The sequence below is a fragment of the Acromyrmex echinatior genome, chromosome 8 (assembly GCF_024713525.1).
Source record: "Acromyrmex echinatior isolate Ae372 chromosome 8, ASM2471352v2, whole genome shotgun sequence".
Classification (NCBI taxonomy): domain Eukaryota; kingdom Metazoa; phylum Arthropoda; class Insecta; order Hymenoptera; family Formicidae; genus Acromyrmex; species Acromyrmex echinatior.
In genome coordinates this window covers 9,752,344-9,779,085 of record NC_141859.1, presented here as the reverse complement: position 1 = coordinate 9,779,085, position 26,742 = coordinate 9,752,344, and the positions used below count along the sequence as shown (strand labels likewise).

At 34.5% G+C, this 26,742-nt stretch overlaps 2 protein-coding genes across 10 annotated transcripts; one reads left to right on the top strand and one right to left on the bottom strand.

Moving 5' to 3' along the window:
- Positions 1–1,579: 1,579 nt before the first annotated feature.
- Positions 1,580–5,962, top strand: AsnRS (asparagine--tRNA ligase). 2 transcript variants are annotated; one of them, XM_011061334.2, is made up of 10 exons: positions 1,580–1,821; positions 2,376–2,440; positions 3,559–3,966; positions 4,028–4,185; positions 4,277–4,420; positions 4,539–4,687; positions 4,755–4,883; positions 4,972–5,221; positions 5,297–5,560; positions 5,636–5,962. In XM_011061334.2, the coding sequence occupies exons 2-10, from the start codon at positions 2,416–2,418 to the stop codon at positions 5,765–5,767; spliced, it is 1,659 nt and encodes a 552-aa protein (XP_011059636.1). In that variant the 5' UTR covers positions 1,580–1,821; positions 2,376–2,415; the 3' UTR covers positions 5,768–5,962. The 2 variants fall into 2 exon arrangements, with proteins under 2 accessions (XP_011059636.1, XP_087264914.1); XM_087408788.1 differs by lacking the exon at positions 2,376–2,440.
- On the bottom strand, positions 3,970–26,262 carry Rbcn-3A (rabconnectin-3 alpha). 8 transcript variants are annotated; one of them, XM_087408775.1, is made up of 33 exons: positions 25,620–26,262; positions 24,905–25,102; positions 24,658–24,811; positions 24,318–24,449; positions 23,092–23,307; positions 22,728–22,863; positions 22,028–22,225; positions 21,707–21,885; positions 21,354–21,566; positions 21,118–21,271; positions 16,390–21,020; positions 15,995–16,309; positions 15,816–15,911; positions 15,538–15,735; positions 15,226–15,459; positions 14,980–15,117; positions 14,605–14,837; positions 14,363–14,544; positions 13,844–14,210; positions 13,546–13,779; positions 13,200–13,452; positions 12,906–13,110; positions 12,562–12,829; positions 12,233–12,406; positions 12,064–12,162; positions 10,605–10,691; positions 9,462–9,522; positions 9,117–9,325; positions 8,886–9,030; positions 8,496–8,713; positions 8,313–8,396; positions 8,079–8,241; positions 3,970–4,171 (listed from the first exon to the last, which is right to left on the bottom strand). In XM_087408775.1, the coding sequence occupies exons 1-32, from the start codon at positions 25,704–25,706 to the stop codon at positions 8,125–8,127; spliced, it is 10,215 nt and encodes a 3,404-aa protein (XP_087264901.1). In that variant the 5' UTR covers positions 25,707–26,262; the 3' UTR covers positions 3,970–4,171; positions 8,079–8,124. The 8 variants fall into 8 exon arrangements, with proteins under 8 accessions (XP_087264901.1, XP_011059640.1, XP_087264902.1 ...); XM_011061338.2 differs by having other exon boundaries at positions 24,318–24,416; positions 25,620–26,260; XM_087408776.1 differs by having other exon boundaries at positions 23,092–23,304; positions 24,318–24,416; positions 25,620–26,259.
- Positions 26,263–26,742: the final 480 nt, after the last annotated feature.

Sequence of the window (26,742 nt, the reverse complement as noted above, 5' to 3'; positions counted from 1 at the left end):
TAATTTCACTTAAACTCTTATTAAAATTTATATTTCTTTTTTAACTTCTGAAGAGTTTTCAAATACATAACATTCACACATAATGAATGATTGAAATAAAAGATCTCTTTCAAAAGAATGAAGAACTTGTAATTTAGACTTTTTTTTATATATTTTGTATTCTTAAATTCAAACAAATTTCATAGCTTACAATTATTCTGTTGAGAGCTAGCCGCTAGCGTTTACTGGCAACACCGATTTCGTAAGTTGGCTACTATTGACACAAATGACACATGACACATGTCATAACGCATGACAAGTGTTAATAACATCGTCGTAAAATAAAAACGCGCCATTCTTGGATAAAGAATGACAAAGTAGTTAAAGCGTTGATCCTAAGATACGTTTAAATTCAGAATATTATATGCCAAATACGGAATATTTGAAATTTGCGCTTGTTTTAGCTACAATATATAACGGATTTAGATAACCAATAAAAAATTATCTCAGTGACGTAACAGGAACCCTAATATTTCAGGCTTTTCAAACCTGTTGATTGGCTACGAGACAGAGAGGTTCTCGGACTTCTTTATTCTAGAGCCAATCAACAGGCTTAAAAACTTCATCTTACGATACATTTACAATGGTATAATAGGCTAAGAATGAAATCATACAGTGCGGAAAACGACTGCGTTATTCTGCGTTATTCCGAATAGCGCTAATTGGTTGTTTCAATGACGCATTCTCTATTCCATAGTCCTTTTCCGCATCATGTAATTTCACCCTTAGAGTGCGATTAACATGAAACGCGGTACATGATATCATATGATTGGCAGTGGACACTAGACATAACATCGTTGTGTTTGTTAATCAAATCAGCAAATGACCTCAATTTTTATATGTTCTCTAGAGTGAACCACTTTATGTAATTACGACGAACTTTAATTTTGTTCCCAAAGTAGAAATGACTGGCCTTTGAAAATGAAAAATGCGTCGTAAGAGGAATAGAGTTGACTTATCAGATTTACGAGATTATATAAGACAAAATATGATTCCGAAAATTAAAAATTAAGACTGCTGATAGTAAATATTAAGAGATTCTTCTCCTTCGGAAGTCAGAAGCAGAATCCATAATTGTTGGATATGTCCAGTTTAGCCAACCATATCGCGTATCCGGCGTACCGTCTATTTCTTTCGCTGATATTATTGTACAATACAGGGTTGGCCATATTCGACGGAAAGATGTTTTTTTTTTCAATCATGGGAAAGAGATGTTAGATCGAGTAACGACGTTTCCCATGATTGAAAAAAAAAAACATCTTTCCGTCGAATATGGCCAACCCTGTACATGGAGCGCGGTTTGCGGCACGAGCTAATAACAAACTCACATTACTCTACACTGCTATGCACTTTTTAATGGAATTAACTGCTTTAAACACAATTATTAAGTAAATCTGTTAAAAAAATAAGAGTATTGATAAAGTGTGCATAAAAATAATAAGTAATATATTTAAAAATATATTTAAAATGTAATTATGTAATACAATAGAAGAGAAAAGAAGCAAGCGGCACGGTTTGCGCGGTTCATATACAATAGTTACCTAGTTAGTTTTTGTATTGCACTCCATGTAATCGCACCTAACTTGCACTCCATGTAATCGCAACCTAACTTGCATCACTTGCACATCCTTGCAGACAGGCGGCTTGTTACTTGCCCAGTTATCAATAGTTGTCGATAATTGTCGTTGACTGTCGTTTCCAGTTTTCCACGTTACTACTTGCAGAACGTTATTTTAGAAAGTTTGTAGTACATTGCATTTTGTTGCATTTATACCGAATAAGGTATTTATCGTTGAAAACGAGTTTTTATTTTGTAAAATATATTGTAAATTTGAGATATGTTATCATTTATAAACTTATTGCAGTATATAACATACCACATGTTACACGTACAACAGTTACAGTGTTTTTCATTGACAGAACTAACCCACACAGTGCATTTTAAAGCCGTTGTACACAAATCGACATAAAGATGTATGTTTAATAAAAATAGAAATGAATTAAACCGTGAAATATTCAATACATTTCATTGTACTATTTGATCAATACACATTGGGCATTTTGTCAATTAAGTTATTTCGCTTTTATATTTAGATTAGTATTCTAGTATACAATAGCTTTAATGTGCACTGAATGCGCACCAATTCGGTCAGTGAAAAATGCTATTAATTATTTAATTACAATATTTTATGATTAAGTTTGTATTTTTTATATATCACATATGGCTACTGATAGCATAAAATATAAAATTATAATTATTATATATATATATATATATACACATATATATATATATATATATATATATATATATATATATATAACATTTTTTGTAGGCTCTTCAGTGATATACCTCTGTCAAATAATTTTATCAATATGTCAGAGAAAGTATTATCATCAGGTAAGTTACATCAGATTGACGTAATAGTAGTGGCTGTCAGTTATATACATAATGTGCCTGAGATATTACGTTTAATTTTACGAACACAATGATAAAATGATACCTTGTACACATTATATGTGCAATGGATTGCAGCTAGTGATAACTGCAAAACATGATAATAAGAATACAAATGATAATATAAAGCTATAGAGAAAAGGTCCCTATTATGAGATACCAAGTTCATTTTGGGTAAATGCTAGAAATTTTTTGGGCAGAATTTAAAAAAATAATAAGTCATTTTGAAGGGAATATAATAAGCTTTAAGATAATTATATAAAATTTAATTTAAATTTCATTTTTTTTGAAAATTAAAGAAATGTAAAAAGTGAGCAAATCGCAAAGTCAAAAAATTGTGCTTCTAATATGAGATGCCCTGAGAATTGATAGTAAAATGCAAAGTATATCAGTATTGTAACTAAAAAACTTTATTTAATGTTTCTTAAATACAAACAAAGCCAGGGTGCGCGAAAAATGAATATGCGCTACATTATTTGTCTTCAGGTAGTTGAAATTAAACATCGCGCAAATAGGCACTGGATGTTCATTCCGATTGTCCTTTTTATTATTGTACAATAACATTTATACTTTAGTAACGATTTTCACTGACATAGGAGCATTATTTCATGTTAGAAATATCCTAGATATCTCATATTACGATTTCCATGCCATACGGTTTTATGATCATCAAATCTAACTCCTATAATTAAGCAATTCAACGTATCCCGTATTTTTCTATTAGTACGACTTTACTCTATTACTATATGAAGAATTTATTGCCAAATATTTATTTATTAAATAATAAACAATGTTTAAAGGCTCAATGAAACTTGAAGACATCCAAATTCTAAAATCTTTTTTTACAATGATTATGGGCACGATCTAATAATGAATTTTCTACTAAATAGTTCAATTCAAGAGCAATAAATTTATGATGGAACCAACAGATAGTGTCTATTAGTTTAGCAGAAACACTGCTATCTTATAATAGGGGATTTTTCTCTATAGTCAATTTTTTTATGTATATCATAATATATTAACAGTATAATTAAATAAGTATCCAATAAATATTTTACAAGGTATCTATACATCAGACAAGCATGGTAATGATGAGACAGGAGATGGTTCAGAGAGTAACCCCTTTAAAACTATCTTAAGAGCAATGCGTCATGCCAATAAGGAACCTTTTCCAATCATCTATCAGGACTCTCGAGAAAATAACAAAAAATACGAACCAGCATCTAAGTCTCAATTAAAGAAAATACAAAAGATTTGGGTTAGAGAACAATTTAAGAAAGACGAGAAGGAGAAGAAATTATTGGAAGATGAAGAAAAGAGATTGAAAAATCTTGGAGAAGCTAAATCAATTGTTATAGAAGAGAATAAGACTCTACCAGAAGCAAAAAAAATCAAGATAAAACAAGCTGTTGATCACAGAGATCAAAGAGTTAAACTATATGGATGGGTGCATAGACTAAGACGGCAAGGTATACAATATAATTGAATTTATTTCTATCGTGATAATTTATTAAGCAATTTGTACTATAGGCAAAGCCCTCATGTTCATCACATTGCGAGACGGAACAGGTTTTCTGCAGTGTGTACTGACTGATAAACTTTGTCAAACATACAATGCCTTGACCCTTGCCACGGAAGCTGCTGTTCAACTGTTTGGAATCTTGAAAGCTGTTCCTGAAGGGAAAAATGTACATTTGACATTTAATTAGTACATAATATATAAATCATTTATGTACTGTTTATTTGGATAATGATATGTTTATACATTATTTATTTCAGGCACCTGGTGATCACGAATTATCTGTGGATTATTGGGAACTTGTTGGATCGTCACCTCCTGGTGGTGCCGATTCAATTTTAAACGAAGAAGCTCTTCCTGACGTACAATTGGACAATAGGCATATAATGATTCGAGGCGAAAATGTATAATAGAATTTTAATGCTCTTGTAGAGAACTTTTAATATAATCTTTATTAAATTTAAATTAATATTCATTCTGCAATTAGATCTTTGATATATGTATTATCAATTTTTTTTTCAGACATCAAGAATTTTAATCATGAGATCTATATTAATGCAAGCAGTCAGAGATCATTATAAGGATCGTGGTTATCATGAGGTAACTCCTCCAACTTTGGTGCAAACCCAAGTAGAAGGTGGTTCAACTCTCTTCAAATTAGATTATTTTGGGTATGTATAAATAAAATGATTTATTAACCGTGCAGTACACGAGTCAATTGACTAACGTTGTTTTCAGAGAACCTGCTTTTCTTACTCAAAGTTCTCAATTATATCTTGAAACGTGTCTTCCAGCGATGGGAGATGTATATTGCATTGCCCAATCATATCGGGCAGAGCAATCAAGAACACGTCGTCACCTTGCTGAGTTTGTATACAAATAGTTCTTTGTATTAAAGAAATTGAAATAGATACCTGCTTCTTTTGTAACTATTTTTTAAATATCAAATTTTTAGATATACGCATATCGAGGCAGAATGTCCGTTTATTACATTTGATGATCTACTTGATCGATTAGAAGATTTAATTTGCGACGTAGTTGAGCGAGTTCTAAAAACGTCTCTCGGTCATCTCGTCAAAGAATTGAATCCGAACTTTCAAATACCTAAGAAGCCTTTCAAACGAATGAATTACAGTGATGCAATTGAATATCTGAGAGAAAATAATATCACAAAAGAAGATGGCAGCTTTTATGAATTTGGAGAAGTATAAATTAAGATCTCTTACATTATTTTTCTAGATAAAATATATAGTTCATGTTTATATAGTCGTCTTTTATAGGACATTCCAGAAATGCCAGAAAGGAAAATGACTGACGCTATCAATGAGCCAATAATGCTTTGTCGGTTTCCCGCTGAAATTAAATCGTTTTACATGCAACGTTGCAAGGATGATGAACGCTTAACAGAGTCTGTCGACGTACTTTTACCAAACGTGGGTGAAATTGTGGGCGGTTCAATGCGTACCTGGGATCATGAGGAATTGATGGAAGGTTACAAACGTGAAAACATTGATCCAACTCTATACTATTGGTATACAGATCAGGTAAATATGAAGAAAATAAATTCTAAACTGTATTTAGAATAACATTATAAATCGAATAATTATGTTACTTTATAGCGGAAGTATGGATCTTGTCCTCACGGCGGTTACGGATTGGGATTAGAACGATTTTTGTGCTGGTTGTTGAACAGATATCACATACGTGAGGTATGCTTATATCCGCGTTTCTTGGAGCGTTGTCGTCCATAAAAGAATATCGATATATATGAGAATATCAATATTAGTCGATATACACATTACAATAGAGATATGTTACTGCTTTTTCCTATTGCAATATAAACTACAGTACCGTATTATATTCAAAAATATTTTATAAATAATATAAATTATAACGAAAGAACTTAAAAAAAATCACTTAAATAAAAGGATTATGTATAATTAAAATGTATTCCGAATATCCATTATTTTCCATCCTTATGCAAAATATCATGTATTATTGTAATTTTAACAATAATACAATATTTATATAATGAATAATATACATATGTTGTCAAAAGCTGGATATTTCTGATACTTATAATTTGCACATATTTATTGTATAATCGAGTATACAATGCCATCGACTGTGTATATATACAGTGGTTCAAATAAAAATTTACATAAAACATTACATAATCATATATATATGTGCTTTGTATAAATACTGGCTTTGTTTTTACATAGAAAGTTTCACAATATTCCATGACAGAAAGTTGCTTAAAATTATTATTAGGCGATTATATAAATTATTTATTCTTTCTGTAATAATTATACGGTATAGATTTTGAAATTTTGAAATAAAGTGCAAAAATTGATAAGTATCTGTATAAGTGCATTATGTGTAAATCAAATGGATTTAACTTGATTATATATGTATATATATATATATGAAAACCGATAAAAGTGTCATTCAACAAGTGTATTTAACAAAAATAAATCCTTTGTTATAGCTCATAGTTTTAGGTATATATACTTTATAACAGAATCATACTAGTAACAATTACTTTGCGAAAAATTTATAGCGACGAAAACAATACTAATTTAAAAATTATGGCGTTACATATCTTCAAATAAGTCATATTACGGTGCTTGATCACAATTTGCGCGTGATATTTACAAAACTGGATATGAGAAAAATACATTTACCATCTGTGAAATATTTATGAAGTTGTTTAAATAGATTTAAATAATTTTGGAAAAAAGTAATCCTTAAGGCTATTATTCTAACATTTGCTGATCGCCGATTTTAAATAATTCGGTAAATACATACGCGATAAGATAAACGCGTTACATTTCTCTCTCATGAAGTAACTATATTATACATTTCCAGATAAAGAGATACAAAGAGTTTATTAGAAGGCAACACAGATTTCAAGCTCTGTATTTTACTCATTATCCAAAATTGCCCGTCGAGTTTTACATATTTTACGAATATATTGTATATTACACACACACACACATATATATATATATATATATATATATACATGTGTGTGTGTATGTATATATATATATATATATATATATATATATATATATATATATATATATATATATATATATAGCGATGAGACGAAAAAGCATCAAAGTGGGGAATCTTGAATACATGAGGATCCGTTCGAACTAATATAATTTATCAAACTATATTACAGAACAATAACTTACATTACGCGCGCACTGTCCCTATTTCAACAAATAATACACAGAAAGTTTCTTATTAACACAAAGAAACATCTCGTTTTCCTATGGTCAATAACCGCTATGAATCGGCTAAATCGTCTTTAAATTATCCTCCGCTAAACAGTAGAATTCATTAACTGATCTTTATATAAATACATATATTACATATTAAAATATGAAGGTACGTGAAGATTATTACATATCATTTATCGAATCGTTTAATATTACTTTCATGTGAAAGGAATGATCATTAGTATTATTATATGCTGCTCCGTACGAAATCCACTTTAAGGAAAACGCAAGCTGTTTCCGCAGCCTTGTCGGCGCTACAGTTATTTGTGCATCTGCTCGCTGTTTTAGTTTTCTTTTTTTTTTTTCTTAGATCAAGGAAACACTTTGAGACTCTATCTAAGATTATAGATTTTACATTTTACTATATTTAGACTATAAGAGCTTCAGTTTTGGACAACAACAACAATATTCGTGCAGAATTCACTACTTTATTATGTAATAAAGTAGCTCTTGATGAAACTCTATATATATATATATATATATATATATATATATATATATGTAACATCCGATATATTAGCTTGTCACACACACTAGCCATGCAAAGAGATGCCGTACCGTCTGCACGGTTCGTATGTAAAAGTAATGGATATATTATATAACAGCAATTAATTGCGTGGATTTCTTTAATAATTCGCCTTTCATATTTATGTATATGTATATATATATATATATATATATATATATATATGTGTATATATATATATATATATATATATATATATATATAAAATCAATAAATATCGGCTTTTTTGCGTAATATACTTACACGGTATTCGCTTCTTTTTCATCAACTTTTTTTCTTCTTTTTAATCCTAATAAAGCGTTTGTATTACACAATCGCGTTCTGGCAGTTGACGGACTTTCATCGAACCATCTGCTCCACATGAAAACAATCGACCCGCGGAATCCACGTGTAACTGGGTAACGCCCTGGCAACCAATGATAACGTTATATCTCTATTTCGTGTTTAAACGAATCGGTAATTGCAATATTACAGTACCTGCCCTATGTTTTTGAAGAAACTAGATCGTGGATGTTCACTAGGAAACGAATAGAGGAGAGAATGGACGGTCAAACCCCATATCTATGGACAAAATGTTCGCTCATTACAGTATGGAAACAAATGAATGAAATAATGACACCTCATTAAGAAGTCGTGATTTGAAGAGATAAATTTTTTTACCTTAATATCACCATCACCTGCCCCGCTAACAAAAAATTCCTCGTGTGGATCGAGCGCTAGACATTTGATAGCTGACTCGTGCGCTTGGAATCTCTGCCTTTGTTGCCGTTGTCGCACGTCAAATATATTAATGTCACCTTTCTTGCCGCCGCTGATAAGCAGCTGATGCTGTGGTGCCAAGATTAACGCACTGGCTCCCTGATCGTGACACATGAAGCCTGATAAAATATAATCACATTGTAATTAAAAAAAGAATAATTATTTGTTAACAAGTATTTTATGTGTGTGTGTGTGTGTGTGTGTGTGTGTGTGTGCGCGTGCGTGCGTGCGTGCGTGCGTGCGTGCGTGCGTGCGTGCGTGCGTGTGTGATTATACATCGAATATTCGTACCTTGTACAAGAGATTTGTTTTGCGGAAGTAATGTATCCCATAACGCTACGTTTCGTCCTTCTGAGCCATGACCCGCAGTGGCTACAAGACTACATGCGCCAAGGAAGACGAAATCCGAGGTCACTTTGCTGTGGCACTGGTAAGTCTAAAACAGATTTGGTAATGCCGATAAGATATAAATATTGAATGATATACTCTCAACATTTTTTAGATAAATTACAAGATTCTTACAAAGAATGGTCGAGCTGTTCCTTCTCGGCAGGCCACTTGGAACAGACTCAGATGACCATCGGAATCAGCCACGCCGAACTTGTTGCCGTGCTGAGAAAAACGTACGCGAGTCACTTTGGCAAAAGTACCAGGTGCTCTCGGAGTAGCAACGGCTGTCTGATGTCCCCACTCCCATAATGATACAGAACCATCTTGTGATCCGGTTAAATCTGATATCGCCACATAAAAAAATGAAAAAATACTTCATTAATTACTTCAAAATTTCCGCTGTTTCAGTATGGCCATGAAAAAGAAAAATTCATAGGACGTATATTCGTGCGTCATCAGGGTAACAAATATACTCACATAATGGTAAAAGTGGGTGGGAAGAGATTCTCCTGATTCCATCGATTTTATGTTTCAGAATCTGTCGGAATAGAGAATATAATCGATTGAATTTACGAATGAAAAGATTCAAGATAAAAATATATACATTTATAGATATGTAATATTCCAGTAGAATTAAACGTAACGTCATAAACACATTCAGTAATATTAAGGTATGACGCAGTCTGGGTGTTATGTTAACGCAAAGGTTTAATGGAGTTGCATATAATAAACATGTAGCATGCGTTTCAAACATTGCAACGAGTTTCCAGTTAAAACAATTTGTAATTAATATTCGGCTGAAACTTTTCAGCCCACTAGCTTGCGGAATTAGCTGTTCTAATGTTTATCTCTACGGGTTAGCGATTTGTAAACGTTGAATTAACATGTGGGCATGTACACGAATGTGGGTTCATATTGTATAACGAAATGTAATAGATTTCTACACATCCAAGTCTTATGATCCTCGTACTAACAGAACATGAAAAGTGTAATGTTTAAAATTGGATACATTTGTGAAAAAAAATTATATATACAATCAGTCGAGCAGTTTGCATAGTACATGCATTAAATTTACATCCAATCATGTTTATTTAATATATTCAACGTGTGATAAGAACAGTGTGTTTCATCTGTGAACTATAAATAACATCTATGAAAATATTCAGGAGCAGATGAAACATATTTGCCAATCAAGTATATACTAATATTTCTTTTTTATAAATGTTTCTATCATATTATGATATACTAATAATGTAAGCAAAGAAAAATACGAACCAATGCATTGTGCATATTGAACTCTTAGATAAAATGATAATGGCTAAATATTTCTAAAACAGATCTTACGGTTAAACTGTAAGATCTTTTGGAAATTCAAGATATATCTGACTTGCAATATATATAAAAAATTAAAAAATGTTCTTAACAATCTCAGAAAGTCTAATATTTTGTTTAGATAATCTTAGATTTTCACAATACATTAAAAATTGCGATTAAACCGTTATAAATGACATTATTACGAGTTTTAACATATTACAAATCAGATACCTGCTTGTTACCCAAAAAAGTTAAACATGAAATTTGCACTAGGATAGACTAGGGTCTGTTAGATGTAAATCTCACCGGCTTTAATAAGTGTTTGCTCCTATCGGCAACAAATTGACAGAAACGCAGGTCGTGGGAGCCAGGAAAAGCAGGCATCCCCTTCATCTGAGCGAGCGAATGAGCCGCCAGTTCAGTGACGCAGACCAAGTTAGATGTTAGGCAAGCATTGAACAAGCAACATTGTCTCCGTCACCACTTGTGCTACCCTAACCGAGTATACCGCATTCACGACTTGCAAGGCTTGTCTCGCAATGTTTTTCTCTCTTTTTCTCTCTCTCCTTTATATTCATTCACGAAAAATGACTTATAAGAAAATTGTTATACATTTCTTTCTAGAGTTAATGGACAAATGTTATTATTAATGGTTTCGATTTGTCGAGAGAAAAATAATCACCAGATTGTCAACAAACTTTATTAGTTTTACACGAATAGAGATATGTGATAAATTTGTTTTCAATATTTATCATGTAAAACAAGCAAGCCTTGAATTCAGCCGTATCCTGATATGTGAGACAGTGCACATTTTGGTCTTAATATATATATATATATCATGCAATGAATGATTTTTTTATAATCTTTGGTGCAAAATACTACTTCTAGACTCGTATCATTTTGACTGTCAATGTATAAGTATTGTCTAATGATATTACTTTCGTATCAAAGACAAAACAAAGATATTACACGCTTTAGATGAAGTGATGTCAAACAATATACAATGTATATGCGGGAACTTAGGTACACATAGGATATCCTGGATAGATAACACGCTTCCTATTTAAGTCGATATAGATTTTGTGAATAAAGTTCATTAAAAACTCCTTAGGATCTGTTCATTTGCCAGGAAACTCTTATTGTAAATACTTGTAAGCAACTTAAAAATTGTATATCAATCTTGGAATTGCAAGTACTTCCTCAGTTATAATAAGCCTTCTATATATGAGTTAATTAATTTCATTAGATATACAATCTCTTGCATAGTAATGATTAATTGCACATATTTTACATTCACGCACACATATGCATATTAAAACAATACATAGTGAGATTTACAGTTACACTCAAAATAAAAATTAATTCTCTCTACTCTGAGATATAATATAATAAATACTTTGAGATATAATAATAAATAAATAAATGCAACATAACAAAGAGGGAAAGTGAAATTTATTTTATTTTTATGTTATAAAATAACCTCAGCATTCAAGGGTGTTATATCAAACGATAAGTATAGCACAAATATATAGATAAGAAATTTAAAAAAATAAAAATATTTTTCACATAAATTAATTTGAATTATATTTACATGATTTAAATTGCATTAATAAAATGTCTTTGATTTGATCATATTTAAGATTATCATAAATTCTGTTATCGAAACTTTCATTAATTAAAAAAAAATCTATTAATTTGTGATATATATAATAATGTGATACTTCTGATATTTACGATATAAATTGTGATATGATTAGAAACTCACCACGCTCGCGCCACGTCCACTTTGACTGGCTATACCTGAATGGGGTTGGGGGCTGTTTTGCTGAGGACTTTGCGCCAACAAAGGACGATCTGCTGCTGTCTACAAATGATATGTGTGTAAAATATACAATTTATTATTATATTAATATAAAGATATTGTTAAATCACACCTGTATAACTAAGAAACTGGTTGGTGGTACAGGCTCTGGATCAGGTTGTTTATTCAAATTAATAATATCAAATTCGCATTCATCTTCCAACCATGATGGAAGTTCTAGGAGCAGAGAAATGTTCATCTCTTGTACTTCCCGAGGTGTAGCAAGGGCCATTAAACCTGGGTTTACCTATATATACGATCATCAATCACACTCAATCACTCAATATTACTACTATGTTACAGAAATCTATTATGGATAAAATATTGTCGAGGCAATCTAAAATCTGCTTAAAATTTCCTTAGAGAGTAATTATGACTCGAAAAAAGAGTTAAATCAGATACCTGATTAAGACAGAAGGCACTGATGCTATCTTGTTCTTTATGGATTATCCTGACTGGTTCTGGCAAGCTTGTAGTGCCACTATCACTACCCTTATCTTCTCCAGTTCCACGATGCACGCTATCAACGACTGACTGATTACTTTCAAGTATCGTCGACAGAGATCTTCGTTTTCCAAATACTGCACGAATGAAAATATCCTGAACCAATTCCTGTCTGACTAAATAACACCATAAACGATTGGTAGGTGCTGAGGATGCCAATCGCGTACTGAAATCATGAGAATATTTTTTTAAAATAGTTCTTTCATTCTCTTTTAATTTTTAACTAAATGAAATGTGCTCACTTAAAAGGTGTATTTCCTTTCTCTAATAATGATCGATATTTATGAATAGCCGGTTTTCCAGGTGTAGGAGAAGGATCCGGCGCACAGCCGGGTATATAATTCGCTGGGGGTGGACCTTTAAGTTCCAATTCTTCGCGTAAAGACTCTTGCCATTGTGCAACGATACCCAGTGTACCGTGAGTTAGCGGACTACTTACAGGTAATTCTAAAATAATAGATGCACATTACCTTAACATTATCATTGTTATATATTACTTAAGAGATTTACAAGATATTGTAATTAATATTTCATACCTTGCATTTCGATGCCGGCAATAGTCAAGAAATCTTGTAATTGTTGTTGCAATATTTTAACTATTGCTAATCTCATTACATTCCAACTATACGAATTGGAATTACTATGCTCTGTATTATCCTTTGGTTTAGTCTTTGGCTTCGAACCCGTGTCAAATACGTCTTCCTCATCATCTGTAGAATCTAAGTCAGATACCGCTGAATCGGAAGAATCATAATCAATTTCATCTGCATATTCAGTCTCTATTCGTGGCTAGAAAAGTGTCGATTTACAATTAGTCAAAATAGTAAAATACAGACATGCGAATATGCAGAATCTTTCGATATTTGTTCTAAACATTTATACCTTCATAAGAAAATAGGAGATCATGCTCATTTGCGGAGAAACAAACTGTTCCCTGTACGTAGGCTTATCTTCCTTCATATTTGGCTGTTGACCTGTAAACTGTCCTAATAGCTTCATATTCAGCTTGACGCGTTGTTTAGTCAACGACGTCATGGTGTTCCACATACCGCTGGCGGTACTTTGGATTTCACTCGTCACACTATCGGTTCGCTCGACACTATTCGTATTACCGCCCTGATGAAGAAGCGTAAAGATAAAAAAAGCAACATTTGCAAAATGTACTAACAAAGGACTATACCTGGCTAGTAGTGCTCGCGACACGTAACAACTTCTTAACGCCTCCTCCAAAGAGAGAAGCCCATGTACTGTTATCGAAGTGTTGTCCTACTAGTCTATATAAAATGTGACTGTCGCAACTTGACAGAGCGTAGATGAAAAGACTCATATATGTTGCCACGAAAGCTTCACAGAGCAGAATATTGAGCTTCGGTGTGTCTTCGTCTTTCTCCCGAGCTAATAATGCGCGCAAATTTGTCACGCCTGGCCATTTAGAAGGTGAGGTAGTTATGCATACACCGTCATCCGTCGAATATCGTCGATGGTATCTATTTGAGGCTACCAAATGACCACCCGAAGACGTTTCTACTTCAGCGACTGCCGGAAAACTAAAAAATAGTCTATATATATATACATATATAAATATATATACACACACACACATACACACACACACACACACATACATGTATAGTATCTGATTAAGGACATCTTGTATAATATTTAATTAACTTAATTATAATGTAAAAATATAATTTACCTATCAGGCTGATGATGTTTCATAACAAATGTATCTGAATCGCAAAGCGACTGGTAAATACAGGCGCTAAGTGCCACTGCTAAATCTCTCATGATGAATACTTCGCAATAATGTGTATTTCTGTTAGGCATTGGCGGATTGCGTAGCTCTACTAATGTTTGTAGCATATCATGAGCGAGAGACTATAAAAGATAATAATAGTGTTGTATATGAAAAAAAAAAAGAAATAGGTTTTGACATACTTGCAGATGTCGAACTGGATCAGCAACGACAGTCTTGTTGCAAGCGACGCTGGCACTTAGTAAGGGTAGTGTAGTAGGAAACGGAAGAGGACTGAGCAATTGTTGTTGAGTCTTTTCTTGTTGCAATTCTTGTAGCAAGAGTACCAATTCCATTCTTACTGACGCTAAACCTCCACCCGATGCACCATGCAATGAACAGTACGATAATAATGTCCTCAACAATGTCTCGTTAGCTGAAAATCATACGATATTAATCAATATTGTCTTTTCCTTATTTATTAGAAGATAAAATATTCACAAATAGTTTGTTAAATATAATTTCTTAAATTAAAACATTTAATTAGATAATATAAAGATCTAATTAATGCAATCAACCTTTCAGCCATTTCTTCCTCTTTGCAGCTCTCTGTACTTTAGCTTCAAAATCCAATTTCTCTGCTACTAGTATTTGATGTAATGTTGGCTGTTCACCAGGTTTATATGGCGGTACATCATCAACCATACCTCCTTCATCTAAAAATTTTGTTTAACACCATCATCAATTTTTACTAATCCATAATTGTTGAGAAATTATTATGATGTTATTCATGATAAATATGTGTATGCAATAAAAAAATTTACATTCTGCTACGTTGTTCACATCTCCATCTACGTTAGTACTGTAGCTGCAAAGTTGTCTCAATGCATCTACTTCTCGTTCCAACCACACATAGAGTTGATATCGTAGCTGACCTCCGTCCACTTCAAAACCTGTCGCTAATGTAGACAGTTCTTCCATTAAGATTTTTAAGCAAGCCACGAATTTTAGCTGTTGTGCCATAATATCCAATGGTCCAGCTGATTTTATTATGTCTTCTAAAACATTAGTCATTTTTATTAATAATATAATTATGTAAAAATTAATTCACGAAGAAAAGAAGGAAAGTAACTTACTGTTATCATTTTCTGACTTATGTACGTTATCCTGCTCTTTTTTATCGAGTTTCATACTCATGGGAGGACTGTCGGCGTCTTCACCTTCACCCGTCTCATCATCATCCCAGTTTAATTCTAATTTATCTTCTTCCATGCGCTTGCTACTCTGAGACCAATCAAATGATGATGTACCCCAATCTGTATCGCCAGCTGTTTCTAAAAGCAGTTCATTATTCATTAGCTTCATATTCTTAATATTTTTCAATTTTATTTAAGATAATGATAGCTCTATGTACCTTTATTATTTATTGGATTCGACTTTTCCCAATTAATAATACCGGTATCTATTTGAGAATCTTGAGCTCTTGCCTTATTTGGACTGTTTAGTAAACCTATTAAAATGGAAAGATCGTAACATTTTCAATTTAGAATTTACAGTACAATTAATTTATGAATATATGTATATATTATTTACTTGGAGAATCTTCACCATTTGTTTCCATAACTTTATTAGGTAATTTAGATAAAACTTCGAGGGCAAGGGCTGGACAGCCAGCCTTAAAGTGTGCATGTGCTGTTGTGAAATACAGTTGCCTCTCCAATGGTGTAATACTATCTTCTAACAATAATTGTTTATCTGGCTGACTCTTTGTCTCTGTGCCATAACTGAATCCCGAAATTACTACAGAGTGTCCTTTTTTCTTATCTTGCGCGGTGGACGCGATATATTGTCTGATTAATAATGGATGCGTACGAAGATAAACATAAAAGTTGAAAACGTTTGGATTTGCTAAAATAAAAATTAAAGGATAAAACGTCTATTTTAAGAGTTAATTCATGTAATTTACAAAGTATATCGATATTATTTACCTGTTGTTCCTTCTGGTTTATCAGATTCATCATTATATTGTGGATGCATATGACCGACATTGGTCAAGAGCAAAGTATTGAGAGAACCAGAATAATCTTTCAAGATCCATAGAGCCATGCTGCGCAAGAAAGGATCAGGATGCACTCTGCTCATATCTTGATTTTGTCCGTCTTTATCGCAACCTAAGATTTCTTCATATAATAATCTTCTCATATTAGGAGACGATATATCATTTTCATAAAGTCTAGCTATCACCATCGCGAGTTGAATGTCGTTCAGTTTATTTAAGCACACATCGATAGCATCTTTCAACGCTCCGGCAAGTAAAAAGAATGCGGCCGCGTGTTCAAATCGTTGCTTTCCAAGCAGAGCGAAAGCGTTCTTTAGAGCTGCCTTCCTCCATCGATTCTCAGTGAAATTATTTGAAAAGAAGGTGGTCATTCGTTCGTCTCGTTTATTTCTAAACAGACCCCACACTAAATTCTTCTTTTTCATCGCTAAATAATAGACAGCTGCATCCAAAGGATCTTGTTTATCTTGGAAAGCGGCTTTCGCTATTTTCTCTACACATTTCTTCAGCACTGTATTACTTCTAATCCACCAACCTACGCCAAGCTCCTTCAATACAGACCATTTTGGTTGACCTTTGGCATAAGACGGAATTAATCCCAGTAATTCTTCCTCAGATTCGGAATGAAACGCCCACACGAGATTATTCGACGCGATACCCTGTTTCTGGAATTGCGCTCTTTGTATCAATGGTAAGCAGCGTATCAGATAATTGTAATGTTTCATTGCCAAGAGGAATCTGAGGCCACAGTCGTCCAGCGAATCGGTGGATACAGTTTCGCCGTCCGGAATACCCGTTAGATTTTCCTTGGCGATCGCATTTTTTGCCGCATCGATTGCGAATCTTTCTGCGAAATCGACATTACACGTTGATACGGTATCCGCCAACGCGAGCAGATGCATTTGGTCGAGACTGGACAGGCCCGGAAGATGAGTGTGAGTCAAGAGACGTGATAACAGTCTGCCTTGCCTGGGACCAAAGTGAGAGATTCCTTGTCTCTCCGGCACAGAGGATCGTCTGTCCTTTTGCCGCGAACATTCGTAATCCTCATCCAACATATCGTCCAACGATTCTCCTTCATCTAAATTGCTGTCGAATAGCTCATTATAATCATGCTTGTCCTCGCTTTGCTGATGCGGTAGATTCGTTTCTTTGTCGGCCATCAATAGGGTCCACAACGGGAGTGGGGAGATGGATGTAATTTCTGCATAATCCAGCGTCAATTCCTCTGGTATCTGTGTAGTCGAACCTCTCGGTTCCAGTGGTGATGTTGTGCCCATATAACTTACTGACATTGTTCTCGATCGTGACCAACCACTACGTTGTTTCACCAGATTCTCGTCATCGGCTCGCAAAGAGCAGGAACTACCTATACATCGGACAAGATGCGCCAGTATAGCTTTCACCCATCTGATCTTACCCGAATTCAATAGTTCCATCAACTGTTTAGGGTGATATTGTGGCAAAACCGGACAAGCTATCCTCGATGCTTCGAACAGCCCGTAATCTGGCATATAATCGAAACTCAAATTCTCATTTTGTATACCGCGCTTTTTCTTGGCATCCAGCATTGTTAAATTGATGCTGCTAACACGCGACAAATGTGGCATAGAAGACACGTTTGCCAACCGCCTCTGAGATGTCTCGTGTGCTAACGTGCGTAGATCCTCATCGCGTAAGTTTCGACTCGCTTGGAACTCATCGGACTCCTGATGCTGCAGATTTGAATGGAAGCAGTCATTCTTCGGATTCGGCTTCCATTGAGAATACACATGCATTTCGGAATCCATGCCAACAACCAGAATGCCATCGCGCACCCAGGATATTTGCATGGGCAGTGGCGGCAAGCCATCTGCCGTCGTCAGCTCGATCTTGCGCAGCTTCATCCATCGGATCTCGTCGACGAATTGTGGCTGAGCTAACGACGAGGTTTTTCTCAGTATCGGTCTATTGTTGCTTTGAGATTCCTTCATTGCTTTCATATTAGCCTGCGCCAGATCCGAGCATACCGGAGTGAACAGCATAATTTTGGAACCAACGCCTACAGTCAGAATATGTGAGCCGTCCTCTTTGGATACCCAGTCGAGTTGCACTAAATGCTTCTGCGTGAGCGGACACGTGTTACCATTCTCTATGATCGATTTCCGCAAAGATTGCAAGGTACTGAACGATGGAACCGCCAGCAGACCAGCTTTCGTGGAATCACCGTTCTCTCCATTTCTCGAAGACCTTATATCCTCATGACTAAGAGTCTGTAATACCTGAGTGAGTCGTTGTTTCTTCTGCAAGAATCTACTATCATACAAATAACTAAGATCCAAATGTTGATCCACCGGTATTCGTGGCAGATGAATATTCTTCAGATGAATTGTATCTTCTAATATCCATTCGCTGCCACCCGTGCTTTCGCATTCGTATATAGCGACACAAAGATTCACGTAGCGCGAGTCCGGATCGCTTTTCGTTGGACGCGTAAACGATTTTCCATACTTATAAGCGCAAGCGATGCGCCCGCTATAAGCAGCGCTTATATTCAACGGTTGGCCAGTAATATCAATAGTAGATTCCTGATCTTTCCTGGTCATCTCCCATTCACACCATTCGTAGTCCAATTTTTCATCCGGCTTCTTCGTTACTTTACATTTCCAAAAACGTACAGTACTATCGCTACAAGCTGTGACAATAATATATGGTGCAAAGCAAGCGGGATATATCGAGGAACTACTCAAATGTCCCGCAGCGGGAGCAGCGTGAATCACTTCCACACCGTCAGGTAATGGCAATTCTTGCGTACAAACTTTCGTGGTGGTGATGAGAACGTGACTGTTTTGATGACGACGAGGAAGGAATGTTGAGTCCAGGTCAGCTTGACTATCGCGACGACTTCGGCCACCGGTTTGACTGGCTCTGCGAGATCGTTTGCCTTCCGCGTGACTCAATCTACCGGGCGTTCCCTCATCATCCTCGTCTTGAACTAAATGAGAATCTGGCACATACATCATCGAGCCTGACAAACCAGTAGTTTCCGGTTGCGACGCTATGACCAATCGCCACATGTGCACGGTAGTGCCCTGCTGCGTACGCTCAAGGACCACTATATAGAATGGTTCTTCGAAAATTGCCGATTGTTGCAGATCTACCATAGCGTCTAACGTAGACTCCATGAGTCCTAAATCATTGGCCGATGTGTCGATACCGGGTTGCTTCTCATCGTTTCTTTCGCCCGTGATCAATTGCTCTTGAAAGACATGGAGGAACTGCGTGTTTTGCCAATCATGAGTAGCATCGGCAATAGCGTCGAGCTGTATAACGCATCCTGGTCTCGCGGTTGACTGCTGAGATACTATTTTTATCCTATCATGAATAGAGTGCCTAACGCCATCGTCCGATGACATATCCGTCGAAAGACTGGCCATGGAATCCATCATCCTGCTTCTTCTCTCACTGATCGATACCTCAGCTAGTAATGTTCTAGCATCAATAACAGCTTGATAAACCCTTAAACACTCTCCATCGCTAGCTACGAAGCAAGCACTGGGAGAATTGGATAAATTGCCTAATGTTGTGCTTGGCAATAACGTCGGAATCCAGGCTACGTTACTAAACGCCGATATCTCGGGCGAATTGATACGTGCCAATTCAGAAACTCCACCGCTTTTAGATAAAGGCCCCACGGCATCTACGCGCCATAATATCAATTCGCTGCAAAATCCAGTGGGCGACATAATATCCTTATCCTTACAAGAGTCGTGCTTGCTATCAAGATTTTCGTTGGATTCCGTTGATTGAGTACCAGAAAATTCGGGTATATTATGATGAGAAGTTGTTACAAGTAAAGGTAAGACAGGATGACAAGTGATGTCGTTTACACGGAAGCGATGTCCGGAAGCTCTGCATGCATGTCCTATGCTCAACACTTGTGAAAATTTCGTTTTATCCGCAAACGTTAACTGCCATAAATTTAAAGTACCATTCGAATGCTTTGACACCATAGAAACAATCGGACTAGGATGAGCCAATAGATCCGCATCTTGTCCATTCTTATTACTTTCTAATGCATTACTTTCAGTTTTCGTTTGATTTTGATCATTTGTATTTTCTATATTTTTCAATAACTCCTGACCTGTTTTGGAAGTCAAAGTAGATTGCTCCTCGTCTTGCTCTATTAGACTAGGTAAGGGATTCGCGACTTCATTGGGATCATTTGTTTTTGTCGAAGATTTTGCAACTTCACGAATATTCAATAAGGGTCCGCCAGTATTGTGAGAGTACATCGATACATTATGACTCATTGTCGATGCGTCGCCAAGCGGAAACGCGTTCGGAATACGAGTAGAGAATGAAATTTGCGCTTGTCGAAAAGATCCGGGATGGTATTCATCTAACCATTCAATATGCCAAATCAAGAAACTTCCGTCTATCGGATGTATCGAGAACAGCAAATCTGGATTGTGATGCCAATCACGTAGCAACGTTTCTATTTTTGTGTCCAATGAATCTGGTGCGTGATTCATTGTAGATGTTGCATCCGTCGCTATAGAATTAATGGAGGTTGTATTGCTGTAACATAAAATTTTTTTTAATAGAATAAAATTTTATATATTATATAATAATGTGTTGAAAAAATTGGCAAGAAAAATAAATTTGGAAAACGTACCTAAGAGTGGGATGAGAGTGCACACTATGTGCTAAACTGTGATGAGATGAGGTAGTATGTGCAGTATGATGTTCATCACTACTGTGATCTTCTTGACTCATTGACCGGCCACCGACGATTGGTTTCTGAGCTGTTTGCAGCCGGACTCCTTTTTCTAAAAGAAGAATATTGTTATTAGTAATTATATTTTTTCAACAATTTTCAATAACACGCAATCGAATAAATCAAATGCATACTTGGTGTACATTCATCCTCAGAATCATGTTCCACATGTTCAGCATCTTGATGTTGCAAACCTTCCTCTTTCTCCACTACTTTACGAGTTAATTCTTGCAATATGTTTTCGGCTTGCATGGTAAAATGCATTTCCTTATTATTTAGCCAGTGTAAAATAAAATTCGGTTCTCTTTCGGGGTCTCCAGTAATTAGGCTTGGTACTAGCGGTATATCTATAACATGAACGTATACTATCCACTGACGATTACCAATATTTCAATAATATTCAAAAGAAGACGTAATACTAATGTAAAAAACAAAATAAAATTTTTACATTACTTTATATATTGCGTAATAAACATTAATACTATACCAGTTTCTGCATTAATACTGGCTGCCAAGTGGAAATGCATCCCTGGATAATGACCAGAAGTTTGGTAATTATTATGAAAATCGTGTACAGAATATGTAGATGGAAGCGTTGGTAAAGTCGGTGCTGTATGGCCAGCTTGATGTTGTTGTTTAGCATGTCGTCGAATATGAAAACATGTTCTATAAACAGAAAATTTTATATATTATTATCTTTTTTATTATTTCAGTAAGCATTATAAAAATACAGCTTTCTTTATACTTTAAAATTAAATAACAAATAAAAAAATATCAAATTCTTCTCTCATCATCTGTTCAAACATACTTCATATGTTTGAGCCGCTGCATAAATCGATGTTTGTGCATATTATGATGACGATGCTTGCCATGATGACCATGCCTATCAGAGCCTTCAAACTGACTCATGTTAGCTAAACCTTCGATTTCAGGCGGTATTGTTTCTGCCCACACTCGACAAATATTATCGCGACACGAAGTGACCAACATATTGGATACAGAGCCTCTAATTTGTGACAAAAGAAAACGAATTATTACATGCAAATATTATTTTTGCTTCTTATATTGTTTAACTTTACTTAATCTTTTTATTATAAAAAATCACAGTAGCACAAATAATATATTTATTACATAGGAGAATCATATATATTTCTTGTCTTATGCCCGTTTCTACAAATGTCGATTAAATTTTAATCATGGTTTAATTTACTCTTTATGCTTTTCTAATTCTTAGAACTAGAGAAAAGGATAAAAAGTATTATATTTATCTTTTAGTTGTTTATTTTTTTTTTATTCTTTATTAGATAAGAAGTAGTTTAAACCAAGGTTGAAGTTAATCTACATTGATAAAAACGGACATTATTCGTAAAAAATGTTAATTTATGATAAAGTTTTACATTTTAACTCTACATGTAGAAAAAATATTATTAGAGTAATGTTTGTTACATTGTTCAAATAATATATATAAATAATATCAATATCATTGATTCGACCGTAGATTTACTTACTTTGGCATGTATTTACTTGTTTTGCGCCAAGAAAGGTGTGTTACAGCGCGTGGATGTGCTACATAAACAAAACTAAAATTGTCACTACCCACGGATTGAGAAAAACTTGTATGATCTATGCTCTTTGCTGGAAATACTGGAAATAAAGAATAAGTCTATAATAACTATTTTATAACTATTATATAAATAAAGAAAGATCATCAATTAATATTAGGTGTTGGAATTAATTCGTAGCGTTTTACAAGTGATGGGAAGTACTTTCATTAATGTATTTTTTAATGCTCATGTGAAATAAATAACATTCTTTCATTTAAAAACGCTACGAATTAATTCCAACACCTAATAATTCAATAAAAATACATACATTGTTTATTTTCAAACCATATTTTTACTAATCTATCGTTCATTCCTGTTGTTGCAAACAAAGTGCCATCAGGACTAAAACTCATAAGATGGACTGGTGTAGCCGTACGACATTTCCATACACAGTTCCAACCGCCTGGATCATTTGCAATAGATGTGTCTCCAGGCCCAGGACTTTCAGCTTCTCCTCCAATTGAGAATGTTACTGTACCAGCTGCTGAAAAATAAATTTGTTTTAACAAGATAGTAAAATTGTTTTTGGATACGATAAAATGCACATATCAAAAACTCAAATAAAAAAGACTGATATTTAAGGCTTCTGAGTAATCACAATCATATTGAATCATGACGTCAGAAGCAAGAAATGACACATTAATTTTTATTACGTGCCATTCATAAAGACAATTTAAGTAAAATAAAACAATGAGATTGCTTTAAACATTTGTAAAAATGGACGGAAACTATGCTTATCCCCTCTGACAGTCAATAAATAATCGTAAAAAGTGATAAAAGGCACGTGTAAATAAGTATGTGCATTGAATGAAAGCACTTAATGTGTCTTTTATTGACTGTCAAGGGAGTTAAGTACAATTTTCGTTCATTTTTACAAATGTTTTAAAGCAATCTCATCATTTTGTTTTATCCAAATTGTCTTTATTTATAATAAAAATTAATGTGTCATTTCTCGCTTCATTTCAATATGATGGTTGTAGTAATTAGGAGCCTTAATAGAGAATCTCTCCAAAATGCAAAAGATAATATCTTAAATTATATTTAATCATTTGTATATATAAAAGATTTATAATATATATTTTATAATAATATAATGCATATTTTTTCATGTTGTGCAATAGCAAGCTGTGTAAATTAAAATATTCAATGTAGCAAAGCCCAAGAATTAAAGAAACGTTTTTAAATCATATTGAAATTATCAATCTTTGTTGCATCTATTTCATATGTACATATACACACACACACACACACACACACACACACACACATGTATAAAATCAAAATTTTAGTCGCAACATCAATCACAAAAATAAATTTATTAAGTTCATTCTAATGCATTTGTTTTGATTCTGTAATTCTCATTCTAATTGGATGAGGTATGCAGATAAACAAGTTTCATAATTATAAAAATGCAGTGGGTTAGCAAAGCTATGATACATTAACATGCACATAACATCAACACTATACGTTCATTCTCGAAAAGAATGAACTCACGATCCTGAGAAATGTTTGCTGTAACGTTATGATTGTTTCCGGTCGTGCTGACTTCTTCTGTTTGTAACGTTTTCGGCTTTGTAGTTGTAGGTAATGTCGCTGGATCAAGTGATGAAAAATACGATAATTCTACTATTTTGAAATTTTCATCAGTATATCAAGTATTAAAATATAATAATTGTCAGAGGATAAGATATATTTTATTGTATTTCATAAAATCTCTAATAAAATACCGATATATATTTTAACACAACTTGAAGATAATTTTCCAATATTAAATATAAAATATCAATTTTTTTTTAAAACAAAAACAAATAAATCTATGAGAAGATAAACTTACTGTGCTCTTCTTGAAACGGAGTAATATTTTGATGCCACAATTGTAACAGTTCGCCACCTGTTAACAATCTTGTTCCTTCTAAATTCCATGATAAAGAAGTAATATTCGATTCTGTTTGCAGACTTCCTGTTTGAACCCATCTATATTCTAATTGCTATAAAAAAAAATTTACAAAAAATTTAATAAAAATCTAAATGAGTTCTTAAATATATATCAAAATATGTGACAGAACAGTTATAATACAAACATGTGAACAGGTGCTGTGTATGAGTGGAGTCGGCTCAAAAATGCAGACTTGATTTTCATAAGCTGCAGCTATTTTTCCTGTGTCTGTACTACAGTCCAGACAGCTAATCCTGATGTAATTATGCACTGCCCCAGGAATTATTTGAACTCGTTCAAAATTATTGGCCAAAATCACAATATTACAACCAGCTGCATACGCCTAAACAGATATACAATAAACAGATAATAATCAATCTATTACTATTATATACTTTTAACTCTGCCTTCAAATAAATTTAAGCATTATTTAAGCATATTATCTTATCAAATCTTAAGTCTATCTTTTAATATGATATACTATCATACTATCGCTATCACTATCTTTGATAAAATCTTTTGACAGCTAATTACAAAAGTTAGTAAAAAATTAGTAAAAAAGATTTTAATTTTAATTCGCAACGCTTCAAAAATATCAGATAAAAATGTAAATAAAACAATAAAAAATATATACATTTTCGTCGTTTGTCGAAGAAAACTATAAACTCGTAAGTGAGACGTAAATGTCCCACGTTTATAAGCCTAATGAAAGTGTCATTCGATCAGCTGACTTCCATAATGCGAGAGTGCGTATCGACTTTTACGATTACGTACGAAATTCCTTTGACGATATTGGCGAGGTTGGCCAATCGCCAAGGACGCGCCGTATGAAAGCGCGACCGTTATTTCATGGAACTTACGGTGAAGGATATTCCCTCGACGGAACCGACCGCGTAGCAGCGATCGCCCGCATTGCAGGCGCCGCTAAGTATCTGATGACAATTCATGGTATATCACACGCGTCGCACACACACGCGAGACGTTAGATCATCGTCCGGCGGCGCGATCCGCCGTTTCGTCTGCGACTGTGCCGAATCTGTGCCTGGATATGCCGTCGACGTTGACGTCCGGGCTCCCCACGGTCCGGCTTTGTCGATCTAAGGTTTCGCGAACCCCCGAAGAAACGCGTCACGCGCCTAAGATCGACGCGACACGATGATCGGGTGGCCACGACGACGCGGCCATCTTTAAATGGACGTCCGCACGAGCGACATTGTCGTTGATTGTCTCGTCAGTCGCCAGTCGTCAGTCGTCTCCGGTCTCCCTGGCTCCCTGCCCTGGCTCTGCCTGGTCCTGATGACTCCGGTCTACGGCTGTACGGAACGTACGGATGGCTGACTGGCTGACTGGCCGACTGCCGACAGCCGAAGGCGGCTTCCGGAACGCGCGCATGTACGGATGCATCAACGATTGCGCGCGCGTATTGCGAATTCGCGTATCGATATGCTCGCGGAGGTGCTGACGACTTAAGATGACTCCTACGTCGTCGGTGAAAGACAGATGAGAATGATACAGAATTTATCACAAGTTATGATCGTGATCATTAGGAATGGAGGTTGAAAAAAATAAATAGATGCCTAAATAATTATTTTAAAAAATAATACTTATTACAATTTGTTTCGAAAACATCGACGATATTGATTAATTTGTAATTTCTTTTATAACTATTTAACATTAAATTAACGAAAGTCAATTACTTTGATCATACTCATTAATATAACAGGTGATTAATTAATTTAATAGATTAAATTGATTCCTGCAAAATTTCTAACATGCTGTAATATACAATTTAATATATCTGATTTAACTTAAAATTTTTCATGACGAACACTTAGTTATTTTATTATTTATTTTATCTACATTAATAACATACGGATCGTTTTTTCTAATTTAAAAGGTATGAGTTTTTGTATTCGTTTCTCTCTTCTTTTTCTTCTTCAGGCTGACATTGACGATTAGAGGAATCTGTACGTTCCCGGGAAA